The sequence below is a fragment of the Mesoplodon bidens genome (genome assembly GCF_964165515.1).
Source record: "Mesoplodon bidens genome assembly, chromosome: 10".
Lineage (NCBI taxonomy): Eukaryota > Metazoa > Chordata > Mammalia > Artiodactyla > Ziphiidae > Mesoplodon > Mesoplodon bidens.
In genome coordinates this window covers 39,021,035-39,043,898 of record NC_138172.1, presented here as the reverse complement: position 1 = coordinate 39,043,898, position 22,864 = coordinate 39,021,035, and the positions used below count along the sequence as shown (strand labels likewise).

At 52.1% G+C, this 22,864-nt stretch overlaps 2 protein-coding genes across 4 annotated transcripts in view; both read left to right on the top strand.

The window, feature by feature from the left end:
• Positions 1-10,198, top strand: part of DAG1 (dystroglycan 1) — a 63,952-nt gene extending 53,754 nt beyond the window's left edge. For all 3 annotated transcript variants that reach the window (XM_081247123.1, XM_081247122.1, XM_081247121.1), the window contains exon 3: positions 5,375-10,198. In XM_081247123.1, coding sequence (XP_081103249.1) covers positions 5,375-7,777 — 2,403 coding nt within the window. In that variant the 3' untranslated portion in view covers positions 7,778-10,198. The remainder of the gene's footprint in view (positions 1-5,374) is intronic.
• An 8,593-nt stretch (positions 10,199-18,791) lies between these two features.
• Positions 18,792-22,864, top strand: part of BSN (bassoon presynaptic cytomatrix protein) — a gene marked incomplete at both ends in the record, with an annotated part of 85,919 nt that continues 81,846 nt past the window's right edge. The window contains one exon of the mRNA XM_081247010.1: positions 18,792-18,985. Coding sequence (XP_081103136.1) covers positions 18,792-18,985 — 194 coding nt within the window. The remainder of the gene's footprint in view (positions 18,986-22,864) is intronic.

Here is a 22,864-nt window from a genome sequence, read left to right as displayed (position 1 = left end):
ATAGTTAATTAAGCCCTAGTGAGAGTCCAGCTCCTCAGTTTGATGTTCTTTGATGAGGGACTAAGTAATATAAGCTCCTCTGCCGATTTGTTTTTTCTCCAGGTATGTTATGTTGATTTGGGGTGAGGGACTCTACTTGCGTGGCATGGTGTTTAGCACAGGTGCTGTATCTTTATCAGACCAAGTGTTTGACAGTCTACTGTGCAAGAGAAGGCTCCAGCGGAGAAGTTGAAGAGAATGTCTGAGAACTGAATAGGAAGTCAGTTACTAGTCATCTGCTAGTATAGACTGAGGAGTGACCAAAACCTTCACGTTTGGCAGTTCCCCAGTCATTGGTCATGGTGATTATTTGTGGTCATTGCTGGGCAGTTATGTGTCTGCCCAGGTTTTGTGGTTTTGATTCTTAATGTTTTTGGATGTACTTTATGGATCAAGATTTCTAAAATTGGGTGTGTGGCTGTTCAAGATCTTGTTTTCCTCAGTGCTGGGCTTGCCTTCCATCTCAGAAGCATGTTCTCTCTGAGGGTTGCTGAAACTGGAAAGATTTCTGGCTCTTTGTGAGTGGCCTGTGATCTAGAGCCCATGATCTCAAATCAGGCTTCCTCCTGCAGTTTCTGCCTCCTGCAGGAGGAAGCCTGATTCCTCCTGTGGCCTCTCCCGCCGCGGAGCACAGGCTCCGGACGCGCAGGCTCAGCGGCCATGGCTCACGGGCCCAGCCTCTCCATGGCATGTGGGATCACACCTCAAGACAGGACAGCCCCAGGGGTTCAGGCTGGGCCCTTCCCTGAATCCCCAACAGATGTGCCAGAGGGTCTTCTCACTGGTCCATTTCACAGGGGTGGAACACCCTCCTGTTCCCATTGCCTGAAGTCTCCTTTCCAAGATGGCTGCTTTATAAGGTCAGCAAGGGAGTGTTGGTATTTAATGATGGAGGGTGACTTGAAAACCTGGGGATGACTTGAAACCCTGGGGGAGTTCCATGGCCAGGGACAGCCTGTCACCCCAATTACATGTGCTGATGTTATGAGCACTTTACAGAGAGCTCTGATTCCTGCTTTTTGTCTGCCATTCCTAGCCTGGCAGCCCTTAGAGAGTCAGTTGTGGGTGGTTACAGTACAGCTAGGACAGAAATTTCTATATGAGTAAACTAAGGATTCCAAGGATAGTCGGAATCTCATGTACAAATGTGCCAGGATCAAGCACATCTCTTTTAGACTTAGAGGATGTGAGTGCTGGCTTTGGGCTGTCACCTGAAGCAAGTTCTCCCTGCCCTCTATGCCCCTCAACGTTTTCATCCACTCTTAGCAAACAGGTCTTAACAGGTAAGCAAGTCCCTGAGAGTCCCCAGCCTTGGCCATGTTCCCCTATAGGGCCCTGGCTTCCTCTTCCTGTGGCCTCTCCACTTCCCTTTGATGCTTTGAGTTTCTGCTTTGGGGTATGAACAGGGAGACAAAGCCTCAGTGTGTGCTGGGTCCAAGGCCATTTGGGAAAGAGGATGAGGGAGTGGAGCCTGGACACGCCCTGGATCCATTCCTGCAGCAGCTTCACAATGTGTACTGTGTCCTCTCTCAGCCCATAGGGGTGGGTGAGGAACCAGCACTGACAGAGTCCAGCGTGTGCCTGGCCCTGTGATCATACAAGGCTGGCATCTTTTCCCCCTTCTTACATGTGAGAAAACTGAGGCTGAGGTTGGATGAAGCCTCAGACTGCCTGGAGATGGGGCTTTCCTTCAGGTATGGTGTTTTTATAGAGATGAGTCCTGGCTTGTCATGGGGGCTGTGTCTCTGAGAAAGAACTTTCATATCCCACTTCACCCTTAGGCCCTGAGAGGAAAAGTGGTCTAGATCCTGGAAGTTTTGCAAGCTGGGGAGGATGTCCAGAGTTCCCATGGACTGAGGGGCTCCTGCTTTGTCACGGTAGAGCAGGTGTTGCATCCCAGAGTGTTCCCTCAACTGAGTGCCCTTGAGAGGGAGGAGGGCTGCTAGTGGAATCCTTTGGGGACTGTGGACACTGCCAGACCTTCAGGCATGTTCAGACTTCCCAGTTCAGGGGCTTTCCCTAAATGGCCTTGAAAATGCAGAGATGTCAGCTTCCCTGTGACTTGGATAGGTTCCTTGTGGAACTCAGATTTGTTTTGCTTCCTGTGGCCTTTCTATTAAAATGAATCATTGCCAACCAACGTGCTGCCTGGATCTGATGTTTGCAGTACCAAGATGTTCAGAGATGCATGGATTTTAGAACGTTCAGGTTAGAATCTCTCCTTGTCTGAGGAGTACCCAAGACACCGGGGACTGTTTGCTTCCGGGTGTTGATCCAGGTTTAATACCTATCCTGTGGCCAGGGCTCTAGTACCTTGAGGAGCCAGAATTTGCAGAAGGGAGGGCAGGTGCAGGGTGGAGTGGCTTGGCTCTGTTTTTCTGACATGGCTTATCCCAAATGTTGTCTCTAAAGCTGTGGGTAGACCATAGTGAAAGAATTTGTTTCAGTAACCAAAATGAAGCTACACAGTTCTGCTCTTCCATCACCCAGTTTGAGATTGAGCATTATAACTTGCTTTGGTGAAACCTGGGGTTTTCTTTTTTTTTTTTTTTTTTTGCGGTACGCGGGCCTCTCACTGTTGTGGCCTCTCCCGTTGCGGAGTACAGGCTCCGGACGCGCAGGCTCAGCGTCCATGGCTCACGGGCCCAGCCGCTCCGCGGCATGTGGAATCCTCCCGGACCGGGGCACGAACCCGTATCCCCTGCATCGGCAGGCGGACTCTCAACCACTGCGCCACCAGGGAGGCCCTGAGGTTTTCTTTAATGTTTGTTATTTATGTTACACATTATTAATATGTTAAAATGTTACTTGGCATAGTTCAAATAAGTGTATATTTTCTAAGTCTGGCTGTGTGGGAGCCTTGACCAACCTGGGTTTATGCCTTAGGGCATGTCTGACAACAGAACTGTGGCTGTTGGGGGTCAGCAGAATGGGAAGCCAAGCCAGCCAGGGAAGCTTGAGGAGGCGAGGGCCCTTCTCTGTTCTCTCTGTTATAAAGTGCCCTTACGTAATTGAGACAGACTTGAAAAAGCACTGGCGCTGCTTACTCATCTGTGCTGATGGAACACACACACGGTGCTGGGCACAGGCCTAACTGCCTGGCCACTGAGGCATATCCCATGGGCCTGGCCAGCCACTTGGCACCCATCTGGAGCCTCTCCTGCTCTCTCTTGGCCCTGTTCAGTCTTCTCAGCAAGTGGCTTCTCCATGGCTGACTTCATCCAGAGCTCCATTCTTGGCCCTCCCTTTCTCCTTTCTCTGCCCCATCTCTTGCAGGTGTGCTTTCATTCCAGTGGTAGTCATTGGGATGGAGTGGGCTTAGGAGAAATACCCTTGGGTGGCCAGAAACCTGGGTCCACGCCCTGGCTTACCTACTCTCTTCCTCTCAGGAAGTTCTTACCCCACCCCTGTAAAACATCTCATGGTTCCCTTGACTACTCCATTTGGCCTTAACATCTTTGCTTCACATTTTTTGCAAAACTAGATCATTCAACCTTTGCTTTATATGTTTGTATGTGGATGTGGCAGTTTTTGTATTTAACATAATTGAACTGAAAAAATTTAAAGCATAGGTTTTTCAGTCAAAGCAGTTGTAATAAATATTTTTGTAGCTAAAAAAGATTGTAAAGGAAGAATATATTTAGTGTTTTTCATGGATTTGAAGACACCCATGTTTACAGTTATTTTACCATTTCTGATGTTGGCTCTGTTTGCAGTGGATGGTGAGTGATGGGATGGGGGATTCTTAGTGGTTCATTAATTAGATGATTGTGCACCCTAGAGTTGATGGAATGTGGTGTCACAAAAGAAACTCTGTGAACTCAGTGGTTCAGAGAGCAGTCAGTAAAGGACAACTCCTAATAATGTCATATGTCTTCTCATGGCTTTTTGCTGGAGGTAGGAAATCTCTTTATAGGCAGGGTAAATATCTGGTCTCTGATAAGGTTGATGGAATGGCATGCACATGGACACCCGGGTCCTGGCTGGGAAGAGCAAGTATGACTTCAGGGTCTCTTCCCCAATCACTCAGGCACCCGGCTCTTGGAAGGAGGAAGCCTGACGAACCAGAGCCCCTGGGAGGCCCAGCAGCCATAGCTGTGGCCTTCCTGCCACAGGGAGGGAAACGTTTTAGTTTCCCTCTTCTGACAAGCAGTGACCATGAAGGGCAATCCCTGGGCCGAGGCTGGCAGTAAGACATGCCATCTGTTGGTCATTGTGTTTCTGGACTTGATGGACAGGGCAGTGGAGCTGACTGAGAGTGCCTTTAGGCAGACCAGAGAGTGGGTCCCACCTTTCTTGCATTGGGGGCAGGAGTAGGTGTTTCCCGAAGGTGAGAGAAGTCATAGATGGAGCCTGGGCAAGAGGCGAGTCTTGTTTCCCTCTTGTCAGCTGATGGTGGAAGTTTTTATGGTGGCATTCCCTTGGGGGCTTTACGTATTACCAGTCATGTTGCTGTGGAGAAGGACTTCCACCCTGAAATAGGTCTGGGAGGTGCTGTTGGGTGGAAAAGGGGATGAGCTCCTGAGGCCTGCTCTGTGCTTCGGCTTTCCAAGGACAGAGGTGAGCTCTGTCCATTTCCCAAACTTAGTTGACTACAGAATTCTCTTTTAGAGAGACTGGAGGTCCTTGGAATGCCTTTGATAAACACTCTTCTTAGAATAATTGTTTACATTCCCCTACCCTGGGCATTGCCGTTCTTCTTGAGATTTGAAAAGCAGTGTTAAGACATTACATACAGCTAACCAGATGTGCCCCACTACACTTGAATGTAACATGGTGGTTGTAAAATGAGGCATTTGGGGGTATTGAGTTGTCCCTGCACCCAGACCTGTGTGCATTTCCACTTCTGGGCAGGAGAGGCACTCTAGGCCAGGCATATACCTTGAGCAAAGTTGTGGTGTCTGTGGAGGGTAGGGTAGAAGTCTGAGGCAGGGCTGGAAAGTAGTGCTGAGGGATGAGACACCCGGGCTTGATTCTGCAGGCAGAGTGGACGAGTAGGTGGCAGGGCACTTCACTGGTATAAAAACCTGCAACATTCTTGAGCTCCATGACATCAGTTCTCTGGGATGAGACATGTGTTTTGAGTGCCAGAACTGCTATCTCCCCACCGTGTGGCCTTGGGCGAATCATTTGCCTTCCATACTAGCCCATCTGGCAGCCCCAGTCTTTCGTGACAGGTAAATGAGCTCGAGGAGGGAGGCGTTGGTTCCTCCACCAGGAATTCTGAATTGTACCTCAGGCCTGTCACACAGGCTAGGCCAGTGGTTAATTGTTGTGATCATTTTCGGGTTATGCAGTGATGGTGGCAATTAACTCATGCTGACATCTCTTCTAGGTATCAGCAGCAGGGAAGGAGGCCTTACCGTCCTGGCTGCAGTGGGACCCACAGAGCCACACCCTGGAGGGTCTCCCCCTTGACACTGATAAGGGCGTGCATTACATTTCAGTGAGCGCTGCACGTCTGGGGGCCAATGGAAGCCACGTCCCACAGACTTCCAGTGTGTTCTCTATCGAGGTCTACCCTGAAGACCACAGTGAGCCACAGTCTGTGCGGGCGGTGTCACCAGACCCTGGTGAGGTGGTATCATCTGTCTGTGCTGCTGATGAGCCTGTGACTGTCCTGACGGTAATTCTGGATGCTGACCTCACCAAGATGACCCCAAAGCAAAGGATTGACCTTCTGCACAGGATGCGGAGCTTCTCAGAAGTGGAGCTTCACAACATGAAGTTGGTGCCAGTGGTGAATAACAGACTGTTTGACATGTCGGCTTTCATGGCTGGCCCAGGAAATGCAAAAAAGGTGGTAGAGAATGGGGCCCTGCTCTCCTGGAAGCTGGGCTGCTCCCTGAACCAGAACAGTGTGCCTGACATTCGTGGTGTGGAGGTCCCCGCCAGGGAAGGTGCTATGTCTGCCCAGCTTGGCTACCCTGTGGTGGGTTGGCACATCGCCAACAAGAAACCCCCTCTCCCCAAACGCATCCGGAGGCAGATCCATGCCACACCCACACCTGTCACTGCCATTGGGCCCCCAACCACGGCCATCCAGGAGCCACCATCCAGAATTGTGCCCACCCCCACATCTCCAGCCATTGCTCCTCCAACAGAGACCATGACTCCTCCAGTCAGGGATCCTGTTCCTGGGAAGCCCACAGTCACCATTCGGACTCGAGGTGCCATTATTCAGACCCCAACCCTCGGCCCCATCCAACCCACTCGGGTGTCAGAAGCTGGCACCACAGTTCCTGGCCAGATCCGCCCAACAATGACCATTCCTGGCTATGTGGAACCCACGGCAGTTGCTACCCCTCCCACAATTACCACCAAGAAGCCACGAGTATCCACGCCAAAACCAGCCACACCTTCTACTGATTCCTCAACCACCACAACTAGAAGGCCGACCAAGAAGCCACGGACACCCCGACCGGTGCCCCGGGTCACCACCAAAGCTCCTGTCACTAGATTGGAAACCGCCTCCCCGCCTACTCGCATCCGCACCACCACCAGTGGGATGCCCCGCGGAGGAGAACCCAACCAGCGCCCAGAGCTCAAGAACCATATCGACAGGGTGGATGCCTGGGTTGGCACCTATTTTGAGGTGAAGATCCCGTCAGACACCTTCTATGACAACGAGGACACCACCACTGATAAGCTTAAGCTGACCCTGAAGCTTCGGGAGCAGCAGTTGGTAGGCGAGAAGTCTTGGGTGCAGTTCAACAGCAACAGCCAGCTCATGTATGGCCTGCCTGACAGCAGCCATGTGGGCAAGCACGAATATTTCATGCACGCCACAGACAAAGGGGGCCTATCAGCTGTGGATGCCTTCGAGATCCATGTCCACAGGCGCCCTCAAGGGGATAGGGCTCCTGCTAGGTTCAAGGCCAAGTTTGTGGGTGACCCAGCAACTGTGGTGAATGACATTCACAAGAAGATTGCCCTGGTGAAGAAGCTGGCCTTCGCCTTTGGGGACCGCAACTGCAGCACCATCACTCTGCAGAATATCACCCGGGGCTCCATTGTTGTGGAATGGACCAACAATACACTGCCCCTGGAGCCCTGCCCCAAGGAGCAGATCACGGGGCTGAGCCGGAGGATCGCTGAGGATGATGGCAGACCTCGAGCTGCCTTCGTCAACGCCTTGGAGCCCGACTTCAAGGCCATGAGCATTTCTGTGACAGGCTCTGGCAGCTGTCGGCATCTACAGTTTGTCCCAGTGGCGCCACCCAGGAGGGTGCCCTCAGAGGCACCACCTACGGAGGTGCCAGATAGGGACCCTGAGAAGAGCAGTGAGGATGATGTCTACCTGCACACGGTCATTCCGGCTGTGGTGGTTGCAGCGATCCTGCTTATCGCTGGCATCATTGCCATGATCTGCTATCGCAAGAAGAGGAAGGGCAAGCTCACCCTCGAGGACCAGGCCACCTTCATCAAGAAGGGGGTGCCTATCATCTTTGCAGACGAACTGGACGACTCCAAGCCCCCACCCTCCTCCAGCATGCCGCTTATCCTGCAGGAGGAAAAAGCCCCCCTCCCCCCTCCTGAGTATCCCAACCAGAATGTGCCCGAGACCACTCCTCTGAACCAGGACACCGTGGGAGAGTACACACCCCTGCGGGATGAGGATCCCAATGCGCCTCCCTACCAGCCCCCGCCGCCCTTCACAGCCCCCATGGAAGGCAAGGGCTCCCGTCCCAAGAACATGACCCCATACCGGTCGCCCCCTCCCTATGTCCCCCCTTAACCCACAAGCGCCTGGGTGGAGGCAGGGGTAGGGCAGGGCCCTGGAGACAACACGTTGTTGTCTGTGGAGACCAGTGGCCTGCAGACCATCACCCACTGGGAGCCGACACCTGACCTAGCACACGCTGACACACACGGGGCCTGGACAAGCCCACCCACTTGGTCCTCCTAAACCCCAAAGCAGCTGGAGAGACTTTGGGGACATTTTTACTTTTACTTTTTGCCTAACAGCTTTTTGTTTGTTCATAGAAAATTCTTCGCTGCGTTTTTGAAGGCTGGCTCTGAAAGCACCGTTTGGAGTAGAGGTAGATAGAGGGAGCGAGGAACCGTGAATGAACTCGCAGGCAGTGCTGGGCGCCCTCCCTGCTCTCTGCGTTTTGCCTTTAACACTAACTGTACTGTTTTTTCTATTCACGTGTGTCTAGCTGCAGGATGTAACATGGAAAACAGTAGCTAAAGATTAAATTCAAAGGACTTTCAGAAGTTAAGGTTAAGTTTTTACATTTAATCTGCTGTTTACCTAAACTTGTATGTGTAATTTTTGGGTGGGTATGGGAAATTGCTTTGCTAAAAATAAGCTCCCAGGGTGTTTCAAAGTTAGAGAAGACCAAGGGACAGTATTTTTTATCAAAGGAATCCTATTTTTTCACACTACGTAAACTTCGTTGCTCTGATACCCCAGAGAGCCTGACTGGGGGCCTCCTGGCCCTGGCTCAGGGGCCAGGGCCCTGGTGCTGGGTTTGCTGTCCCACTGTTGCCAGGGGCTGGAAGCTGGAGGGGCCTCTTAGGCCATGGACATCCACACCCCCACCCCATGCACGCTAGCGGCCCACAACCAAGGGGTCTTCATTTCCATGGAAAGGGGACTCCAAGAGGCAGCGGTGGCCGTGGCCCCCAACCTAGGTGCTCCAGGTGGGCCAGCTGCTCGTGGGGATGCCTGGGGAGGTCGAGAGACTCGACCACATCAACCTGTTTTCTTTTACCCTTTTTCTGTGTGTTTTTTTTCCCCTCCTAAAAGGAATATCATGGATTTTTGAAACACTCAGTGGGGGACATTTTGGTGAAGATGCAATATTTTTATGTCATGTGATGCTCTTTCCTCACTTGACCTTGGCCACTTTGTCCCAACAGTCCACAGCCCAACCCTGACCCACCCCACCCCTTTTCTCTGGCGCTCCAGTCCCAGGCCTTGGGCTTGAACAGCTGGGAAAGGTCTGGTGGCTGGGGAGGAGTGCCAGCAATAGTTCATAGTAAAAATTTGGGGGCTCTCAAAGCTAATTTTTTACTAAAGTTTTTATACAGCCTCAAATTGTTTTATTAAAAAAATAATTAAAAATGGTGATGCTTACAGCAGTTTGTACAAGCTCTTAGTGTTGATTCCATGGGACTGACGGCTTTGCTCATTTTGATTTTTTTTCCCCCCTTCTTTTCCTAATGGTTTAAATTCTGGAATTACACTGGGGCTTCTTTTGCCTTTTTTAGCAGAACATCCGTCCATCCATCTGCATCTCTGTCCCGTGACTCAGGGGCACCCACTCAGCTTTGATTCTCCTCCTTTGGAAGAAACCATTTTGAGCATGATTTCTTGATGTCTGAGAGTTATTTTGGGTACCTTTTAGGGAGGAATGCCTTTTGCAATAATGTATTCCTTCCGTGATCGAGGGCGGGTGGGTGGACCCAGGCTCCCTTTGCACACCAAGCAGCCACTTCTAAGCCATATTGACCATTTTGCAGAGGATTCATGTGTGCTGCCTCAGGAGGGGAGGGACGGTCAGAGTGGAGGGGTCTCCACCCTGCCCTTCTCTGGAGGGTATTCCTGGTTGCGCCTTCTCCCACAGGGCCTAGCCTCTCTCTCCTGCCTGGTCCCCTGGTGGGGTGAGCAGTGCCACTGTGGGGGAAGCCTGTAGATGAGGGCTCAGTGGACCTGTGATGACTGGGCCTTGTGCCTCCAAGCCCTGATCCAAGCCGGAGTTTCCCCAGTGCCCCAGAGTCAGGAGCGCAAGCTGAGTCTGACCTGGTGAGATTATTTTTGATGACCTTGCCAAAAGATAAACAATTTTCAGTGTTTCAGGTGAGGGCTTTGAAAGGCCTTCCAAATAGCTCCGTTGCCCCTAGCAACCCCACCATCGGGCATTGCCACGCAGAGACGTGGCTGGCCCAGAGTGGCCTGTTACCATAGCAACAGGAGGCGATGGGGCAGTGAACAGAATAACAACAGCAACAATGCCCTTGCAGGCCGCCTCCTCCCCTGAGTGCCCGGCTGGCAGTGGTCTTTGGACTCTGTGAGACAGAGAGCCAATCTCACATTCAAGTGTTCACCAACCACTGACGTGTTTTTATTTCCTTCTATATGATTTTAAGATGTGTTTTCTGCATTCTGTATAGAAACATATCGAACTAAATAAAACTGTCTTTATTACAATGCCATTGCCTCCAAGCATCTCTTTCCCTGGCCCCTACACAACATGAGTATAGGGTGGAACTGGAGTCCATGCGACAGAGGGAAGAGGGGACCCAGCTAGGCCCACTTGGAGGTGGCCTTTGAGCAGCTGACCAAATAGCCTTCACATCCTTACCATTTCTGTGCCTCTGGGAGGGGTGGGTGTATGCACCAGAAGCTCTGCCAACCAATGAGCCCTCCTTAGCACCTCTTCTGCCTGAGCCAGCTGAGATAAATCTCCTTGAGCCTCAATTTCCTCATCTGTAGTGCGGGGTGGGGAGAGGAACGGGCAAAAAACCCAATGAGACTGGGCGGGAGGGGAGGGTGGTGGGAGAGGTCTTGCTACAGGCGGTCTGCCCCAGAGTGGGTCAGCTTCTGCAGGTCCCAGACAGGGGTCCCTCAGGCTGGGCCCCCTGCCCACTACCTTGTGGGGTTGAGGCTGGCCAGTCTCCCAGGTAGTCTCAAGGCAGGTTTGGCCTTGGCATTGGCCTTGGAGTGGAGAGAAGGGGAGAATGGTTTCTGGCCAGGCTGTTCTGCCCTCATTGGGCCTATAGTTTCTGGGAGCCTGCCCCTAAGTGCCCTGCCTGGGATGGACAGGCCAGCTGGGTAGCCTTAGCATGACTTAGTGCCCAGGAAGGGGCAGGTTGTCCTGGGACACTGCCAGGGCGTGGGAGGCAGGGGATGCAGCAGCTGTGTCTTCAGAGGCAGGATCATGGCCATTGGTCACAGAACAACTGGTGCCTCTTTTGGGCTCACTCCCACCACCACAGGGTCCTCACCGTCTCCACCTACAGCCCCCAGGCTGCTTCTCTGCTCACAACTTTCAAGACCCAGAGCTGAGACTGGTCCTGTATTGCAGATAGAACTGAGTCCCAGAGTGGGGAGTTGGGGGTCAATTACTTGTAGGATACCGCACTGATAAATACCAGGAAAAGCTGTCCCCAGTGCAGAGTTCAGGGACACATACCTCACCCCAAGACCTAGCAGCAGGAGCTCAGGAAATGACCCTGCCCTTGCTCTCTTGGCCTCAGGAAGTTCTGCTTAATATCTAACCTGAAGCCACTGATGGAGGTGACCCTAGAGTCTCAGCTGGGGTGGGGCTAAGTTGGTCTGTTTGTGTCCCTGTGAAGGCTCCGTGTGTCCAGGAGGTGCCCCTGGGTGGTTTCCGGGCGGTAGCAGGGGCAGCTCTCAACCTTGGTAGTGGTTCAGGGGCGCCCCATGTCAGCCCGGTGCAGAGCCAATTGCCAGGGGCTCTGGGCCAAAGCGGGAGGACAGTGTCCATGGGCTCCCAGGAGGTGGCGCCACAGGCTGGAGTAAGCCTGACAGCAATGGGCAAGTCAGGCTCTGGGCGGGGTTAAGTAACAGCGGAGGCTGGCTGTGGGAGGGTGGAACCCGGCCTAGAGCAGAGCTGAGACGGCCGGGCACTGGACCAAGCCTGGAGGGGGGCGGGGCCGAGCGGGACTGTAGGCAGGGCTAAGGCGGTAGGGCCTGCTGCCGAGAGCCGCTCTGAGTTAGGCCGCGGACTGGCGCTTTAACTGGGCGGGTCTTTTCTCGCTCAGACACCGAGGCACAGACCCTGAGGGCGTTAGGGTGCGAGTTGCTGGGGTTTGGAGCCTGCCTTTCGCCGCGGCCGTTCTCCTTCAGAAAGGGAAGCTAGCAGAGAATAAATGGGAGGGGTGAGTCTGGGGCCCAGGCTTCCAGATGGCTTCTGTTACTGGGGCCCTGCTGGCAAACCTTGAATTCTGATGTACTTAGGCAGGAAGGAATAAGGACCTTTCCTTTGCACCTTAGCTTTTGTAAACCTCCAGGATTCCTGCGGTGGAGGCCAGCATGGGGCCTGCACACAGTAGGGCTCAGCGCTTGTTGGATGCTCCCTGAGTCTCCTCTTCCTCCAGCCTGAGAGCTCCTGAGGACACGGCCTGAAGTGCTGCGGATCTGGGAGGGCCCTGAAAGGAAGCCAGGCGGCTCCAGTTGCTGTGCCCCTAGGGGAAGACACTTCGCAGTAGAAACAGACAGGGATGGGGTAGCAGATGACACTTTCTCTGAGTTGACCCTGGAGTGGGGGCACCCTGAAGCCCCAGGGAACACCCTGCCCAAAGCTGTCTCCACAGCCCTGGGCACTCACTAGGACAGCAGGGAACATCCATTTGGCAGCTGGCTAGAGTTCCCAAAGGCAGGGCTGAATGTACTCTTGCCTTGTGTCCTCGTGGTGTTGCAGCCTCAGGCTGCAGAGGGCAAAGCCCAGGTTTGGGACTTGCTAAAATGGCTGGGAGTTCAGGTTAGGCCAGCTCCTTTTCCAGGGGTCATGCCCCATTTCCCTCAGCATCTCTGTTGCAAAAGGTCTTGGGAGAGAAAGGTGAAGAAAGGGACTAGCTCCAGCCCACGATGGCAGGGGATGGGGAGGTCCTGATGGGAGGTGGCAGCGGCTTGCCTCTGGGTGTGCCTGTGGGAGAGGACCAGCCTTGTCCTGGATGAACTCACCCTCAGGGAACATGTGCCTAGTTGGGCTGGACAAGGAGCGGGGCTTGGGGGATGCTGAAGGGGATGGAGTCCTCCTCTTGTTTGAGGAGCACATGGTGCATATGTGTGTAGGGGGGAGGCCAGCGTTCCTGTGTCCAGTACAGTGATTAGAGGACAAATGAGAGGCTAAGGAGGCATCCAGTGTGACTCCAATGGCTCTGACTCAGCAGCCACTGTGCCTCCCAAGGCTCACCCTGGATCCCAGGCAGTACAATCAGCTTACTCCTCTCCTCAGAGAGGCCCTAGGCCAGGCAGGGCTAGGAGAGGGACACAGCCACCCTCTGAGCCCCAAGAAGATCCCTGGAGCAGATCCTGGGATGAGGGAGGGCTTGGTTGAAATGAGCAAAGACTGGGGGAGGGAGGGCTCAGGGGAACACATGACCTTTCTGTTCTCTGAAGGCAAGAGGAAGATGCACTTTGTTCAGCCTTACTAGGAATTCCTCAGTCTGTACTGTTAGCTTATGGTCAGAAAGGCCACCTTCTCGGAAAGCTGATGCCCATGCCAGGCGTGCCAGCGGGGGGAGTTATTAATACATAACTAGCAGTGCTAACCCAGATGCTGCTGTGCAACTGATACCTGCTGCTACCCACCCCAGAACCCCGGGAAAACCTGAGTGTGACTTCAGCCCTTACAGCCTGGTCTGGCCTGGTGGTGCTTTGGCCACACCCATGGCTGCAGGGGATGGTAGTGGTCCTGCGTGGAGGGCTAGCAGTCAAGCCCTACAGATTCAGGGCCTGGTTTGAGCAGCAGGCAGACAAAGGCCAGACTTGGAGATTGCAAGTTCAGTGAGGGTGGAGTAAGCTCAACAGTCTTGAATTCTGCTGCATCCTTGAGGCCTAGCATGATGCTGTCTTTATTCTAGGGCTCAAAAGTGCCAAATTGAATTGAAATTTAAATTTAACTAAATTGAATTTAACTGAATTGAAATCATCCATCCTAGAAGAGGCCTAAGGGACTGTGGACCTTTCTACTTGCCATAAGGGTTTTGTTTCACCAACCTGTCCTATTCTGTCCATCTTTCCTGGAAAGCAGGAATTCTTCCAGTGGCTCCTGGAAGCTCCCTGGACAAACAAACCTTATTATAATCCACTCTGATCAGGACAAAGATAAAGCCCAGTGCAGGGAGTAGCTATGTCCCATGGCCTGAAATCCCTGGTGGTAAAGGTTAATTCTCAGTAATGGGCTTGGGTTTGCAGCAGTGGAGCCGCAGAGGGTCAGGAGGTAGGGTTCCCTTTAATAGACTTCCCTGAAGACATGTGGAACTGAGTCTGATGAAGGGGTTGAACTAGCTTTCCCTTCCTGTGAAGTGTCCAAGTCATGTCTGATCCTCTGTTGCCTGGAGTAGGATACATGGGCTGGTTAGGAGAGGGCATAGGGGCATGACTTGCCACCTGACCTGTTCCCCGTGCTCCCCATCCAGAGGTAGGTGGAAGCACCTCCATGGAAACTGGGATCCTAGTGGGAAGGACTGCAATAGTAACTGAGGTAGCATATTCTTTTTTTTTTCCCCCATTATTTATTTATTTTATTTTTGGCTGTGTTGGGTCTTCGTTGCAGCACGTGGGATTTTTGTTGTGGTGTGCAGGCTTTTCATTGCGGCAGGCAGGTTTTCTCTATTTGTGGTGCGCGGGCTCAGTAGTTGTGGCGCGGACTTAGTTGCCCCGCGGCATGTGGGATCTTAGTTCCCTGACCAGGGATCCAACCTGCGTCTCCTCCATTGGAGGGCAGATTCTTTACCATTGGACCACCAGGGAAGTCCCGAGGTAGCATTTTCTATAGTTTACAGGAAACCATTTATGTGCTTGTCTCTCCCCTTCTGCAAACTGAACTCATTGAGGGAAGTTCCCACAGTCTTCACTGGGCCTGGCACCGAGTAAGAGTTAGGTATGCACTGGCTGAAGGAGGATGAGTGTGCGTGCACGCATGAATGAGATCTGCAAAGCCAGCCTGGAGGCCTGTTTGGGGGAAGGCAGAGGGGCAAGGAAAGCAGCATGTTTTGACTTGGACACTTACAACTTGGAGGAACCATGTCTTCATTATGTCACAACAAGCCTTTGGAAGCACATAACTCTAATAGCAATGGGCCTTAATTAGCTTTCTTGGGAGCAATGCATGGGCGGTGGGACTAGGCTGGTGATAAACATTTCCGATGATTTTTTTACTGGCTTTTTTCACATAATTCAAGTAAAGATTTGCACATTGCAACAGTAAAGGAAGTATGCAGACAAGGCATCAAGCAAATTCTATACCTTTCAGTTTTGCTCCCTTTTCCTACTCTACAAAGGGCATGGGTCTTCTGAAGACCCTAGTACACAAGCAAAATTGTCCTAGCCAGCCCAGATGGGCTGCTGATCAGGACAAAGATCGATCAGGTTTCTTGTTTGTAGCCTCATACCAGCCTTAGGCTTGCTTGAGAGCTGCCTTATTCCCCATGTTAGTGGGTAGTGCTGATAAACCTCAGCCAGGAGGGAAACCTTCTGTTTCTTTGGGCTTCCTTCCTTCCTCTTCAGTCCTGTTTTTCCATCCCAGAGGAGGAATGCACACCGGGATCCAATTTCCCGAGTTGCTTCTCACTGGGAGGTGAGATAAGCCTCAGCATCACTACAACAAAAAGAAGAGTGCAGAGGTCAGGGGGCCCTGTAGATGGAAGCCAGCTCTCCCAGCCTCTCTGGAATAGTCCAAAGCCCGTAGCAACACGTCATCCAGAACTGTCCTCAGTCATCCTTTGTCATTCTCTCTCATCTCCACACTCTCTACCTCCTCTTCTTGCCTGCAAAGTTAGTCATTCCTCTTCACCACTGTCGGCATCTTCATCTTTGGCTCTTGAACCTCCCTGTGGAGGTCACCATGCTGAAAGTAGCAGCCCAGGGTAAACTGGATTGTGTGGGGAAGCAAGACAGCCTCAGAGTCTGCACTCTGACCCCCTGTGCATGAGCTTGCATGCCTGTTGCCTTGCCCATGGCCCAGCTGGCATCCAAGTGCAGCTCCTGAGGCCCTGCATCTCTTCATTCTTCCAAGATTTGCCTTCCAGTGACTAATCATTTCTACAAATCCCAGCAGCAAGCTGGCTCTGACTAGGCCTTTTCCTACCTGGATAGATTTTTTCCCCCTGATTTCATTTTCCCTCTGGTCTTCTATAAGTGTTTGAGAGCACAGACTGGAGAAGTAAGTGGACATGTGTCCATCCATCAGTTCTGTTTTGGCATGTGGACTGATTCTCCTCCCATCTGGTCTTTCTCCAAAATGACTGCTATGTGTCATGTGTCACACTGAAGTGGGAAGAAAATGCGTTTGGCAAGTGAAGTTTAGGGGGCTGGGAAGCTTCTGTAGGGTCTCCAGGTCCATCCCATCCCTGGCCAGGTAGCAGCTGGATGAAGGAGGGAGTGGTACCAGACATACCACACAGCTGATTTGCATAAACCGACAGATTTGTGCATTCACTTGTCATGAAGTCAAGCCTAGTGAATTCTCCTAGGTCAGTATAGGCAGCTTGTCTATGACCCCTCCACCAGGAGACACTCTGGACACAACCTCAGTGCCCTCCTTTTACTCATTAAGTCAACAACCCAAATGCAGTGTTGCAGGAGCTACAGCCAAAGGTTCCTCTGGTGTGCTTTTAGCCTGGTGGTTGGTGAAGCCCTTGGAAGTGCAAGTGAGGGAAATGCTCAGAGCTGCAAAGAGAACTCAGCCCAATCATTAGCCCCTGAGGTCCTGCTGAAAGCCAGCCCAGGGGATAGGAAAAGCCAGACAATGTCCTGCTCTTGAGGAATGCCCACTGTAGGTCAAGAGGAAGGAAACAACCCCTGGAACAATGAATAAAAACTGGAGACTGAATCAGAGCCCCAGACAACCAGAGGCCAGCACCATCCCATGGTTGGCAGGAGTCCCTGGGCTGAATGCCAGGGGTGGATGTGGACAGGGCAGGCATGTTCCTGGCGATGTTTCTCAGAGGAAGTGGGACTGAGAGTTTGAAAGGAAGGTAGGGGAACCACTAACCCACACTTCCAGGTCTCTACTGTACTGTGTCCTTTGTCACCAAGGCAGCAAAGACCGTGGAGTTCTGCTAACAGCCAGCAATCCACTCTGAGGCAGGCAACTCCCCAGGCCTTCTGCCTGGGTAGGGCTAATTACCCCCATTGGTACCAGGGACATGTTGATTTAAATCTGTGGAAAGCCACAGCTCCTATGGCTTCTATAAAAACAGTAAACAAACATCCTTCTCTCCCCCGCTATCAAGTGGCCCAGCCCACACTGACTGGTGTCTGTGAAGCCAGAAGGGCCTGGGTCGGGCCAAGGTCAGGTCATTGGCCTGCCCATAGTGCCTTTGTACACGTTCTTCCGCAGGAGAACAGGTGTGGCACAAAACCCCCAAATCCCAGACCACCCACCAGAGGGACAGCTAATAATAACGTTGGTCATGTGTATGCTGGGCACTTCTTGTTTTATTTGTATCAGCCACTCCACTCTTATAATCCCCCATGTTAGAAGGGCTAGTATTATTATAACTTTGCAGGCTAGGAAATGGAGGCTTGGTGAGCCTAAGTCAGTTGCCAAGGCCCCATTTGGAAAGTGGCAGGAGTGAGGTGTGGATCCTTGTGGAGCCTAGATGTGCACACGTAGTCACCAGACACAAAGATGATTGAAACACAGGAGGAAACATAGTGAAGACCATCATAACATAGGCAGAGAGGCTCTCATCATCCCATGCAGTCAGAGTCAGGTAGTCAAGTCAGCGATCCAGGCTTCATGGAAACTCCATCGCAGAGGTTGGGGGGGAGCAGATCAGAGTGTATGGGAAGGCCCAGCCAAGATCTGTCCATCAGCCTGGTTATCAGTGTTCATTGGGATCCCTGGATTAGTCCAGGTCAGGTTAGAACTGCTGACATCCCTTTTGATATATTCATCATCAGGAGAATTAAATGGGTTTGTAAAATGGGTCCAAATTTACTCAAGTTCTTCTACACAGCCATGATTTATGAATCCAGGAATAGTTTGGAATATAGTCTGGATCTTCTAAGAAATATTCTCCCTCAGGAAAGCACAGGTTTGTGTGAGAAGCCAGGAGGCAGAGTAGTATGCAAACACTTAAGTCTGTGAAAGTTAGGTAATGGTTAATGCAGAGGCAGCCTGCAGCCCCTCATCTGGGAACAGTCCCTGGGAACCGCAGCTCAAAGCCTCTAAGAAATATCAATTCCTCTTCCCAATCTCCAAGGTCACTGTCCCAGGGCCTGCTGAGGCATCCTTCCATCTGGCTTCAGGCCAGCCCTGACACACCCTCTACCTTTCCCAGGGACACTTCCTGAGACTCCTGTCCCGCGGGACCAGGCCTCAGAGTGAATCCCAGATGGTTCCCATTGCACCATCTGGATAAAGTCTTCACCCCCCAGCTAGCCTTTGAGACCCTCATAACCAGCCCCATCACCCAGCATCCTTTATCTCCGTCCTTCCATGACATTGTGCCTCTTAACACTCTTGTTTATTTGCGTTTCCAACTCCTAAATATCCTTTAATGACACACTCAGTGTCCCCTCTCTGAGGCCTGTTCCCACAAAGTCTGCCAGGTGGGACACTGAAGTTACCCAAATGAGGGCTCCCACTCCCAAGTTCTCCGAGTCAGAAAGCGCCACTGACTCCAGGGCAGGGCACGGCGCGACGTCCCCACGGCCCCTTCTCGTGATCCGTGTCCCTCCAATCCTGGTTGGGTGGGAAGCTGCCACCAACCGCCGCTAGGCTCCTGGTAGCACTCGCTGTTCTCGTCGGCCTCAGACGGCGAATGCGCTGGCGCCGGCGGCTGTTTCCCTGCGACCCCGCTTCTGGCTCGTGTACTAGAGGCCTCACGGGCTGGCGGGAGCGCGCGCACGCGTGGGGGGCGTCGTGCGCAGGGAAGGGGCACCCGGGCCGCGCATGCGCAGCGGCAGGCGGCGGCGCGAGCAGAGCTGGGAGATGATGGCGGCGGCGGCGGCGGCTGCGGCGGGGGCACGGAGTGTGTGAGCAGCAGCCCGGGAACCGCCGGCCCGGGTCCAGTGCGACCCCGACCCCGCCCGCCCGCCCGCCATGGGCAACGAGGCCAGCCTGGAGGGCGGCGCTGGCGACGGGCCGCTGCCGCCCGGGGGCTCCGGCCCCGGCCCCGGCGCAGGGAAGCCGCCTTCAGCACCGGCTGGTGGAGGACAGCTCCCGGCGTCAGGCGGGGCGCGGGCAACCGCCGGACCACCCGGTCCAAGCCCCGGGCCCGGTGCCGGCCCGGGCACGTAAGTGCGGGACACGGCGGCGCCCGGGGGGCGGGGATCTGTAGCCTGAGGCCGAGGCCGGGGCCGGGGCCCACGACCCTGCGGTCTAGTCTGGACAGCGAGGTCGGACGTCCGGCCACACTTAGAACCCAGCTGGTTTGGCATGAGCGGGTGGTCGCGGGAAGCGACCCTCCCTTTACAGCCGCCCTGCCTTAATAAAGCAGAATGGTGAACGGAGGGTCAGTCCGGGCCTGCAGACCGTGACTCCATCACGAACCCCAAATTCGCTTCCTCCCCAATGCCGGGCTAAGGAGGGGCTTATGTAACCTCTGCCGGGTCCCTCTGCACTGGGGAGCAATGGGACAGAAAGCGTCCTCCCTGTCTTCTGGAGTCTGCATGTGTCCATTGTGTTGGGCCAAGGAAAGAGCACAATGGGAGTGGCTGTCAGGGAAGATAAGTGTCACTGCGAGGAACAGAAAGATGTGGAAATAGTTGAACCATGAATTTGGTCATGCACTTTCCTCAGGCATTTAGTGGCTAAAATCATCTTTGGAGGAAGGGAAAATGCTGCTGGACACCAAAAGGTACTTATTTAGGCTCATAAATACTAACAGGGTCATGTGCTTTCACAATGGTTTAGTGAAACACTTTGGGGTGAAGCAAAAATGCAATTGAATCATCTAGAACCAAATATGTTCTCTCGTCTTATTACCACCTCAAATCAGTGGAATGTTTTAAACAGAACATATCTGATCAAATATTTTGAAACCAGCTTGTTTAAAATGCATCCCGAGGTCCTATAAACAATCAAGTGGCAGTAAATGCAGTGGAAGGAAATGCCAATATATAATAAATCAGTAGACTGAAAACTCAGGAAAGCTACCAAGAGACAACAAGATAAAATGAAAGGCATTATCTTTACACCAAATAGACCTGGGGAGTAGCAAAACTGGGGAGTGCTTCTGGATCCATGTGAGTCTGCTGATACTGTTGCCTTGGCTTCTCTGTGTGGGAGCACATAAACTGTGAGGGAGCATAATTTTTGATTCTTTAGCTGCCCAACTGTGCCTCTCATGTGCTTATTTTCTCAGAAGTTGTTTCTTAGACAATTAACAATAATGAAAGGCTCTTAGTAGCCTGAAACCTGCCACAGACAGGCCAGCCTGTGACCATCCCTTTTAGAGGAGGGATTTGCCCATTTTACATTAGCTATTATGGTAATGCAGTTGGATAGCACACAGTTCTTAGCACTGCAAATACTGTCCATTTTGCTGCGTGTTGAGCTGCTGTTTGAGTTTTAGCTTGGCGGAGGCTCACTCAGGCTTTAGAGCTCTCCTTCCAAAGGAAAGCATCTACAGCTGAGTGGAAAAACACATTGTTGTTAGGAGTTCTCTATATGGAAAATTTGACATTTCTCTTCTGATAACCAAACAGGCTACTCTGCTTGTAGTTTATCTAATGTTGCAGAGCCAAGCATATGAAAATTTGGAAGGACTTGGGTAGCTTAAAGACACAGGAAGAGGCTAGTGTCTATTCATATTCCTTTTCAGTATTTCATTTCTACCCTATGTGTTCTGCTACAGGGCAGACCCATGAACTACTGTGGGTTAGGGAACCATGGGCTCCTGCTGGATTTAGCAGTCACATAATCTCACTCCTGGCTGTGGGCAAGGCACACATATGGACCTGTGGAGCTAAGGTCCTACAGCTGTCAGGCTCAGGGGGTGAGCTGGCTATTTGTCACCAAAGCTCTGAATTGGGGCCCCTTAGGAGATGGGATTTACTCTTCCAGCTGATATTTGCTTGTCAGAGCATCTCAGCTGAGCTGCATCTCCATGATACGTCTCTCCTTCAGCATCAGAATGGCTTCTACTTCCTCTTATCAGAGCGTCTCAGGTACCTGATGCCAAATTTAGCATGTTCTGTTCTGAGATGCTGCTGAACAGATTGGCCCATTGATGGAGAAAAAGCACTGTGGCATGTGCTTCTGGGCATTCAGGAAAGGCATTGGCATAGTTTCAAGCCAGCTTGTGAATTTGGGGGAATTATATTGTGAATAGAGGTAGGTGGAGGGTCAGGTAAGGGGGAGATCATTTCACTAATCCCAAAAGGGAATGGAACTGAGGTCCTGGGGGAGTTGATTCCTGTCTCTTTCCTGTTGCTGTATTACCCCTTGTCACCCCAGGTTGAATTAGTCTTTCCATCCTCATACTGAGCTGACTTGGGTTCTGCGAGGGGGCGTCTCCAGCATCGGTGGCTGAAGATCTTGACTAGAATCCTGTGAGTAGCAGTGCCACCACACCCATAGTGCTGCTTCTTAACCTGTTTGGATGATATGGCACTTTGGGCATCAGAGAGTCTCTCAAGGCAGGGCTCTCTGCTTCTGGTCTCAGGGTCACATGTGCAGTTATATACGTTGTGCCGTTCCCAAGGAGTGCCAGGTCAGGGAAGGCTGAACTCTATCTCAGGCTCCAAGCTATATGCTGTGGTATGGGCTACATCTTCCTACAGGAAGGGGCACCTTTCACTTATTCATTCATTCACTTATTTTTATGGTGGAATGCCTGATGTACAGTGAAGGTCCCAAATTGATGGGATTTTACTTGTACACACATCACCAGTTCAAGAGAAATTTTATGAGTACTCCAGAAAGCACCTTTTAAAAAAATTGCACAAAGAAGCCACGTAGACCAGTGGTGGCCTGTTTAATCTACACCAGCTCTGTGGACTTGCAGAACTTTGACATTTGCAAATTGGTCTTTAGTCAATCAACCAAGGTATATTTACTGGTATCAAGAGCAAGCACTGTGCTGGGCTTTGTGGAGGGTCTGGAAGAATATATGATGCTCCCCTGTCCTATAGCACCTCACAGTCTGGTTGGTCAAATAGCTCTTGAAGAGCTCTCAGAGAACAAAGTCACAGAAGGTTCCTAGGAGTGACACTGTAGGCAGCTCAGTGTCTGAGAAGTGTCAAATAGGTAGTGCTTATAGAAGGGTTGTCAAGTGAGAAGAGTGGAGAGACAGAGCCAGGCTTCAAAAGAAGGAGAATCCCAAGGCTCCTTGGGAGAATGATGGGGATCTGAGAGGTGAAGAGAGTTAGAAATGACATGAGGAGCATGGTTTACACAGGCAGGGACAGTGAGCAGAGATTGGGGCCGAGTGCAGGGGTGTGGAAAGCTGGGGCAAACCAGGTAAGGCGCCTCCCGCTCGTTACCCCATTGAAATTGGTGATCAGTGCTGAGCTCTCACTCACTTCCAGTCTAGGGAGACATCTTGAGCCAAAGGCAGCTGGGCACAGAGAGCCTGGGCATTTGCTGGAAGGTGGTTGAAGCTGCTCTGAGAACCATACCCAGAGTTCCTTTCTCAAGATGGGTTTGCCATAATTATATCTCAAAAATGAATGAATGGGGCTTCCCTGGTGGCGCAGTGGTTGGGAGTCCGCCCGCCGATGCAGGGGACGCGGGTTCGTGCCCCGGTCTGGGAAGATCCCACATGCCGCGGAGCAGCTGGGTCCGTGAGCCATGGCCGCTGAGCCTGCGCGTCCGGAGCCTGTGCTCCACGGCGGGAGAGGCCACAACAGTGAGAGGCCCATGTACTGCAAAAAACAAAAAAATGAATGAATGAATGGATTTGTCAGGCATAGTATCTCTGGTTTGGGATTAGCCAGACTTGTTATACTATGTCATCTATCAGTCAGGCTCTAGAAAAATCTGGGATTAATTTGTAAGGCTAAAATGAAAGGATACAATTGTTAGGTTTGGAAATAATGATCCTTTATTATTTAGAGATCATGTGAGGCCATTGGATTCTCATGGAGGGCATGTCATGGAGTTTGCGCTTAAGTGACCTAACATCTGAATGGTGATGATGTCAAAAGCTCACCCAAAGGGGGCAACCATTT